Consider the following 9,522-nt stretch of genomic DNA (forward strand, 5'->3'; position numbering starts at 1 on the left):
CATATTGATACTCTGAAAAGATAAATTGCTGATTGGAGGTGCCCACTATTTCCCCAAGAACAGCCACTGCCCACAGCCCAACTCCCTCCTCCTCCTGAATACCCCAGGGTTGCAATGTCTGCAAAATATGGCCAAGAAAAGCCACTGCTCTCAGCCCAATCCCTGAATACTTAAAACCAGAGACAGAACATAAAACACAGACAAAGCTCAGTTTTTAGCACATCCAGTGAGACTCATACACGGTACAGTGCCTAAATATATATGTATAAATATCTAATAAGTAAAATGGTCTTTTAGTTTGACATTTTTGGCCAAAATTGTTGTAAGCCCCTGAGCCAACGCCAATTACAACAATTTTGGCCAAAAATGTCAAACTAAAAGACCATTTTACTTATTAGATATTTATACATATATATATTTAGGCACTGTACCGTGTATGAGTCTCACTGGATGTGCTAAAAACTGAGCTCTGTCTGTGTTTTATGTTCTGTCTCTGGTTTTAAAATATATACTGCCATGCTCAGTAGCACTCCTCTGTGACACTCATATGCTTATATATATGTTGTGGTTATTTTGGGGGTTCAATAGGAGCTTGTTAGGTGTCCAGTATGTTTTACAATCCCTGAATACCCCAGGGTGGCAGTACTGCAGAAAGGAAATGGCAATGGACAATCTCAGGACAAAGTCTTGAGACAAGACCTAGCAGCATGAGTATCTCTGGCTTACCTGATCAAACGGTCAGCCAGCCACTGTTTAAAGGTCTGACGGAAGAACTCCCTTACCGGACACATCTGATCATCTTAACCGCAGCGGGCTCAGACAACGACTTCCATCCTGAGCCGCCACATTTCGCCAAACACCCAGCTCAGCCCTGGTCCAGACATGACAGTCACTGAGCCGCCAAATGACCACTTAAAAATCTTGCAAGAGAAAGGTTTCTCTCTTCCTCCTCGACTAGAAACTTTTACTTTTCAAAATGCCCCAGAGCTATCCCCCCCCAAAAGGACGCGCAGTACCCCCCCAATTACCACCGGCAGCGTGGATATGATGGCACATGACTACCTGATTCCTGTATACAGAGGGGGACAGCCCTTAATAGTGGATCCGCTCACTCCGTACACTCTGCATTCCTTTCGGAATAATCTCCTATATTATAGACAATCATTTAATCCATCACTGTTAAAGTTTAACTCCGTGTGAGCCGCCTCTGTGTAGATAGAACACATTTTCTTTTCGCAGGATTCTAGACCCAGTTGTTTATTGTTTTCCTGTTCTATGCCATTTTATTACGTTATATTGATTGTTATGTTTTCTTAATGCCTCCGCATGACTGCTCACCTTGTTGAAACATACTGCAGGACTCTGGAAGCCGTTCACTTTATCTGTTTGTTTTGTGAAATGTGCTATTAAGCCTCACTACATCGCACCGATCTGGAGACTGATTAACTATAAATAATATTTTAGGTTATAAATGCTGAGGATTTAATATTAGCTTTTATTATCCTGACATCAGGCAACTCAATATATGGGGACCTTAAACACCTGCTAGCTTGTGAATTGTCTCCCAAAGTCTTTACAACCTCAGCTTACAGTTATGTCCTGCCTCCAGTTTTCCCAAAAATGGGATCCAGTCTCTGCCCCGACGACGATGATTATTATTATTATGAGGCTCTGGTTTGCTGGTGTTTTAGTAGAAATCTCACACAATATTTTGATCCCAGCAGCTAAAGTTTAAATTCTTCTCATTTACAACATTAATAATAAATTGAAATAACCAGAGGGGGGGGAGGAGAAAAAAATAATAATATGGGGGGGCTTTATAATTCACCTGCTGTATGTACATGACACACCTGATATGCATATTATGTTTGTATGTGGCTATTTTGCACTGCTCTGTTAAATGTGCATACTGTATGTGAGAATGCATTTCATTGTTACAAAGCCTCTTAAAAGTTTTGAAAAATAAATAGATATCACTGGCATTAATACACTTCAGTTTTAGGAAGGATAGTCCCCTTAAGTTCTAATCACAAAATTTATTTTTTAACCCTCTGAAGCCACAAAATTAAATCTCCTTGATTACACAAGTTTTTACTTATACAGATGAAGCAGGCATTACCCCCACTAATGACTGAGCTTACAAACTATTTACAGGAAGTCACAAGTGTTTTTTTGGGCATCTCACTTCCAAGCACAGCACTACCCAATAGCTGAACCCCATGTAGGACACAGCTAAACTTGTAGCATTGATGGGTTGAATAGGTTAAAATTTGGCAATGACACACACACACGGGATGTGTATCAAGTAAAAGGGCAGAAGGGAAGGGTACTTAACCCATTTGCTGCCAGAGGTCCTGCAACACATTTCCATTTTTCTCCCCTCTTGCCCTTAAAAGCAAACTTCCCCTAAAGTCAGTCACCAAGATCTAACCCTTTAAATCTACTGTAGTCACCATTAGTTCAGCCAAACCTTTAGACAGAAACCATTCATCTATGGAGATCAATAACTAAAGAAAACTTCTGCAAAAAGTTTTATTCAGGTAACAGGGAAACAAATGCAAAATATTAGTAAAGAGGTGGATTAAAAAAAATATATATATTCCATAATAATTCATTGGAGCAGTGCATGATGCAAAATTGTTAAAGAGAAACAGGCCTTTATGATATTGGATCATATGGATGACTTCCACCATTGTATCTGCTTGCTTTGCAAAGGGAGTTGGAGATGTCTGTCCAAGCTCTACTGCCATCTACAGGTGATGTGTGCAATTGAGAAAACATCCAAGCGTCTACCATAGCAGAGTGGAAAATTATGAAACACCTTAGCCCATATTCCTGACCTACCATCGTTACATCGCCCAGCAAAATATTGTTTACAGCAATCATTCCATAAAATGGCCAGGCAGGAACAATGTGACCACATTAAAAAAAGGCAAAGCGATAATAAATTAACTCCTTGGTGAATTAACTCCTACATGACAAAATGGACCTGCAACAGATTATGTTCTGGACACTTTGGAACAAAAAGGGCATACAGAATAGGTATGCTAGACAGGCTGTGTAGGAAGTGTCCAGTGGTGTTAGTAATCTTGGATGTTTTCTTTATTCTCTTCGTCCTTCTGTTTGAGTTGATGAACCTCATTCTCGAGGTGTACAATAGCACGTTCAATCTCATAGTTCTTACTCACAAGGGATACCCATCTGGAGAAGGAAAAAAAAATACATATGGGAAAAGTAACATACAAAATCCAGCTATTAACAGGGCGTTAACATACTGTGCAGAAGTGGTGATTAAAGTAACAGGTACAAATATAAACCACATGCACATTTAAAAAAAAAAAAAAAAAAAACAAAGTTGCAAAATACAAAAAGGGGACCAATAGACGGGCAACTCAAAATTCTATTAACTTTAAAAATTAAATAAAAAAGCTTCTATTAAAAAATAATGTAGCTTTTTGTTTTCTCAAATATTTTCTAATTTACAATCTGATACATTTTCAAAGACTCTCCAATATTGAAAGTTCCCCCCCCCCCAAAAAAAATTAAGCGTCTGGGCAGCGCTTGGAACGCAGGGTGCTGGAACGCAAGCTCTTCTTCCCTCCTACACGTTTCGCATGTTCTATTCATCGTTGGACTGCTGGACCTCTGAGGCCACCGTAGGAGGGAAGTAGAACTTGCATTCCAGCACCCTGCGTTTTAAGCGCCGCACGCAAGAACTGAACGCCACGGACTTTGTCATCTTAGCCTGGAGGTTTTCAATTTTTATGTAGTTTATTACGTTTATTAAACAAGGAGCTTTTATTTTCTTACTTCCATTGTGATAGAGTCATACTTTGGTGACATCTCCGACCAACCCAAAGAAAGAAGGATCCGCACTGAATGGCTGAGGTGTATTGAATCAGAGGATTCATTGATGTGCCTGTACTCACACGGGCCTGTGTGAGTATTACGTTATATACTTTACCCCCCTACCCTTGCCTTAAGTAACATCAGGGGACACCCTGTGTGCGGCATTTACTGCGGTGAGTTAACCCCTGTGCTGCACCCTGGTGGAGAGGCAATCCGGCTATTCTATCAGCTAAGCTGTACTTTAACCCCAGAAGTTTTTTGCATGAGCTGTACTCTCACTATCTCCACTCTCCCTGTCCTTGTGAGGCGAATTTTGACTGAAACCAGAGGAAGGTGATCTAATAAAAGGAACCCAACTACTACGACCACACCCGGTAAGGAAAGGGTTAACCCGGTGACCTCAGACGTATTGAAGAACCCAGAGGAACGTTTCGGGCCGAGGAGGAGCGACTCTCCCCAGACACCAGAACAGGAATCAAGAACTCCCTGATGCGCATGTACTCACATAAGCCCGTGTGAGTATATTTATTATCATTTTTATTACACATCAACACCATCCCCGTTATAAGTTTCTCCCATGTGCATTGACTGTGGTTCGGGCTGAACCCTCGAGCGCTGGAGTGAAGACTTATTAATCTGGCTGTACTTTAAACCAGCCCACCTCATTCTACATATAAAATTTACTATTCATTCATCCGCGCTCCCCTTGTCTTTGTTTTCCTGCTTTCTGATTGGGGATAAGGAAAAATCCCCTATATGGTTCGAACAGCAGACAGGGGTCCTCTAAGACGATCACGGAAATAGTGATTTACGTGGAGTCCTCTGCATGGTAATATTTTCTATTACATTATTATTACTTCCACTGAGAGCGCCCAGCTACTTTTTGTTTGCAAAATCTAAGTAGACCACATCAACTGCGTTACCCTGATCTAAATGCCTACTTACCTCCTCAAGAAACAAATAAGGTTAGTTTTGCATGATCTATCCTTCATAAATCCAATGTGACTATTACTATAATTTTGTTTTCCATTAGGTAGTCCTGAATATTATCCAATATCCTTATGATGTTCACTAGAAGTCACGCTAAATTAGCTTGTGTTTACATCAAATGGGAAAAAAAAGGTTCACTTTACTTTCGTTCCTGATGTGAATACCCATTGACATTTAATAACTTTTTTTTTTAATAAGGACAATCCCTTCTAGAACACTAATGACAGCAGCATGTTGATGGTGTTACATCTGGGCAATTAGTGTATGTTTCTGGTTAAAAGACAACAAGTATTTTAAAGTTTGTTTTTAAACATGGTGAGCTGATATACCTAGGAGGGGTTTGATGTCCTCCGACTGCTCCCTTATGTCCAATGTCACTATAATGAACAAGAGTTTGCACATGCAAAACTCTCCTTCCCCCTCCCCTTCATCTTTATTAGCTCTCCAAGGCTAGAGTGGGCCAATTGTTAAAGAAATCTTTATTCAGACACTCCCCCCCTCATTAAGAAGCCCCTAAAAAATGCAATTTGTAATTAATTTCCAGAGAAACAAGTCAAATATTTGCCAATAACTTACAAAAGGTTGCATTTTGGACAGCTAACAAAAACACAATAATGTCTATTTATCAAGTCTCCCAGCTGTTAAATGGGGCAAAATTATTGCACTAGTTATAATAACAATATAGAAAGTCGGTCAGTTGATGTCAGCCCTAATTTTACAACCTGGAGACTTACAGACCTTAACTGACTGCAAGATCACAATGACAAAATAGGAATAAATTAACTTACGTTGACTCCATCTCCCTCAATTTAGATCCAGATGAAAGTTGTGAGTTTTTCCTCTGCCAGTTTAAGTCTTGAATACGTTTCCTGCGAGTTACAAGACACCTTCAGATTCATATTGCTAAGCGGTGTATGGGCAAATGTGCAGGCGACAGGATTCAGAGGAACCAAATCAGTTAACAGAGAGACAATACAGTAAAAGCAGCAAATAAGGAAGAGGGAAGGGGGGGGGAGGAGGATGAGGAGTGGTGAGGGGGAAGAATGATTTGTTGAACATTGTGAAACAATGTCCCCAAATTTAGCAAAGTTTAATGACTGCTGTTTACAAACCTTAACTTTTGGAGATCCTTTTGTGCAGATTCGATCATGTGACCCAGGTTTCTAAAAGAAAAGAAACCGCAGAATTATTATTTTTTGACTTTGAGAAGAAAACAGCATTGCCATCCCTTCCGATAAGTGAAGGGGTTAGGGAAGTGAAGGGGTTAGGGAAGTGAAGGGGTTAGGGAAGTGAAGGGGTTAGGGAAGTGAAGGGGTTAGGGAACTGGAGTCAAACATGGGTTGTTTTCTACATCCTGCAACATTGATCTCACTGGTTATAAACTTTCCACGCGTTGCAGCCGTGCTGGGACATGATCTCGAGGTTCTCGATCCGCACAGCCTGGTGCTCTAGCTGGGCCATGGAGTTATTCACGCAGTCCTGCCACGCAGTGATGTCATTTCTCTGCCCAGAGGAAGGGGCAGGCAGCTCGTATCTGAAGACGGGAGGGATACGGTTGGAGTTAGCACTATACTTGGCAAGTGGTCTATTTGATGAACTTTATAGGTTAGGTGCAGGTCCAAATAGAAACGGAGTTGAACTACGGTTAATAGTTAAAACTAGGAGATCAGTTTTTTGACTTGCGGTGCAAGCTTCTCTGTCAGACAATGAAAGTGCATATTGTATGGCTCTAGGTCAAGAGGGTAACTGTATGTAATGGTCACGTTACAATGCTATGGAAATGCTTCATTGTAAAGGTAACTTTCCTGGAGGGTCTACAAAATGAGAAAAGATCTACATCGAGTAAGCACAGGGGATCACTGTTGTCAAGAACACAGATACACTGCCTCTGTCACCCTACCATGTAAGACTCACCTTTTCATGCTGAGCAGCTCAATAGGCTGTCGAGCCGCCAGTCTCTCAAACTCATTCCTCATTATTTCTGTCTGCAAAAAATAAAAAAAATAAGAGAATTTGCCACTAGAATAAAACTTGACAACACATACAAGTAATTCACAGCACACTGAAAGAGGGAGAATGTCCCTGACTACCGATATGTTAGGGGCCTGAAAATGTTCACTTTCACACACACAAAAAAAGGGTCTTGCAGTAATGCAAAGAAAGTTAAAAATAGTAGGCGAGGACAAATTGGGTGTTTGTACAAGACCAAAACTAAGATGGGAGGATGATATACAGTACATTTTTGTTGTTGGAGCAATATGGAGAAGGAGAAAGGCTTGCACAGAACCTGGAATGTCATTTGGAAGACTTCATCCAGCAGTGGATTGACAAGGGCTATATCCCACACACTTTAAACATGTAGTCTCAATTAGCAATGGCAGCAAAACCCCACAGTTCTGGAGGAGTGGGCCTGGGATGAACCATGGGTCCACCGGACAATTGAGGAAACAATTTGGCTGCAGGGGTCAGGGCTTGCCGCCAGAAAAGCAGTCCCACCACATCATAAGGAGATTGGTGCCCCGACATCCATGTCTCTAATTGTGTGTATCAAAGCAGGGGGGGGCAGGATGTTGGGTGACCACCAATGAGCTCCGTGGGACCACCCGGTTCACAAAATATTGCAACAAAAAACCACCGCTGTTATTTATTTACATTGCTACTAGGAAAGAATGACCCTTTATTTTACCAGAAGTGTACTTACTTCAAATACTGTGTAATCTGGAGTGGGTAAGTAACTTAGGTAATTTTTGGTAGGACGGTATCTCCTTGTCTCTTCTTCCACTAGAGCTGCTGCCTAATAAAATAACATAGAAAAATATATATCTTAACTATAGGCTGTGTGTCTGCAAAATGCTGCACACTGTCAGCGCTGTTCAAGACAGACATTGCGCAGTGTATGTAGCTCTGTACATACACTGCCCAATATTGGACTTCTTTAAACAAATAAAACCACAATTTAAGCAAAGACTTTGCTTCTCCAGAAAAAGAAAAAATATATATTGTTGGGAGACTCCAAATGGGGGAATGTTTGTCAGTCACGGGTTTTCTGTAGCCTTAGCCCGCACTAGCCGTATAAAAGAGTCCATAGCGATAATAATGGGGACCTGAAACTTGTACTTGTAACGGGAGGGAGGACCTTAGGACTTTGACTACGGAGTCTGCTCAGAGAGGCTGGTGTGCACAGGGGGAGGACCTTCATAGGCAAGTTCCACATGGCCTTGGGCTTGTCACTTCCCCCCAACCCTAGGACCCACACACTATTAGATTGCAAGCTTCGGAACAAGGGACTGTGATACCGAAGGCCTCCTGTGCTATATAACAAAATCATCATCACGCATCGGCCTCACTTACCGCCTCCCGCACTCCTTGGGCATCGTAACCCTGGTCGAAATAAGGCAGCGCGTCCACCACCACGTCTCCGGCCACCAGACTGGTCCCCGCCATCTTAATTCCTGGCAAGCGCTGTCTATCGTCTATTCACTTCCCTATCTCTTCCCATCGGTCTACGAGTAACCCTCCCCTCGCTTCCTGATTGGCTAGGGCGTCACAGCCATAAATACAGGCTGGATTCTGATTGGCCCATGTGTGGAGGCGGACTTATTAATATGCTCTTGATTGGCTGGTGTTTTTGTGATACAGAAGCATGGATTCTGCGGAAGGAGCTTGATGCATTTTGCCCTAATAACACTTGATTGAGTAATGCTAGTTGAGCCTAATCAACCTTAAAAATTAGTTGCTGTCTAAAGTCTCGGGGTATCATTTTTACTTTAAACATCCTCATATTTTTGACAGGAAAAAAATATAAAAACACAAAAAATAACACGAGAATGGTAACATGATATAATTAGCTAAACGTTTGTGAAATGTAATCGAAAGCAATTAAAAAAACTAAATGTATATTCATATTTTTTTGGTAATGCTACATATTCTTTTTGTTTATTTGAATATCTCGAAAATGGTATGTTATTTGTATTTACCATTTATTTAACCCAAAAATGGACTGTAAGGTGTATAATCTAAATAAAATGAATATAACATTTAGCAATGCCAGACATTGATGCTGCAACTGGGAACGACCTAATTTTAATATTGTAATTTTAAATATGTATTAATATTTTACTGTTTCATTTTTTTTTGTACAAACAAAACCAGACAATTGAAAAACAATTTAAAACAGTGAAAAGTTTGAATTGACAGTCCAAATTATTTTAAACAGAATGAAAATCCTAAATTAATATGAATTATTTCTCAGGGAATTAATTTAGCATTGTCTTATTATTCATTGAGGATCTAACATTTATAATCGCAAAATCAATTCCAAAATTATTTAGAAGTATTTTTTGGGGGTATATTTTTGATTTGAACTCACATTTTGGCTAATCTTCAAGCTTGTTTATAATCTTAAATTTAGGGATGTGCTTGTTCATCCAATTGTTTTTTTGTTTGCACTAAATATCCATTTTATGAACTGTTTAAGAAAGGGAAAGTGTTTATTGGGTTAGGGTTTAGACAGATTTATTGTGCGGCAATATAGTGTTCATGTTTAACGTGAGAAAAGATTAATCACATAATTTGATTTTATTCTTTTAATACAGAAATGTTCTTACCGTCAATTTATTTTCCTGTAGATTATCAAAGTAGGATGGAGCAAAGAGAAATGAAACCCGCTCTACCTAAATTGAC

The 9,522-nt window shown here is 40.2% G+C and overlaps 1 protein-coding gene across 1 annotated transcript; it reads right to left on the reverse strand.

Annotated features, from left to right (window-relative positions):
• Window positions 1–2,518: 2,518 nt before the first annotated feature.
• BCAS2 (BCAS2 pre-mRNA processing factor) lies at window positions 2,519–8,345 on the reverse strand. The gene is made up of 7 exons (XM_075615338.1): window positions 8,191–8,345; window positions 7,541–7,633; window positions 6,754–6,824; window positions 6,212–6,373; window positions 5,952–6,002; window positions 5,628–5,708; window positions 2,519–3,201 (listed from the first exon to the last, which is right to left on the reverse strand). The coding sequence occupies exons 1-7, from the start codon at window positions 8,281–8,283 to the stop codon at window positions 3,081–3,083; spliced, it is 672 nt and encodes a 223-aa protein (XP_075471453.1). The 5' UTR covers window positions 8,284–8,345; the 3' UTR covers window positions 2,519–3,080.
• Window positions 8,346–9,522: the final 1,177 nt, after the last annotated feature.

This window comes from Ascaphus truei, chromosome 9 (genome assembly GCF_040206685.1).
Source record: "Ascaphus truei isolate aAscTru1 chromosome 9, aAscTru1.hap1, whole genome shotgun sequence".
NCBI lineage: Eukaryota > Metazoa > Chordata > Amphibia > Anura > Ascaphidae > Ascaphus > Ascaphus truei.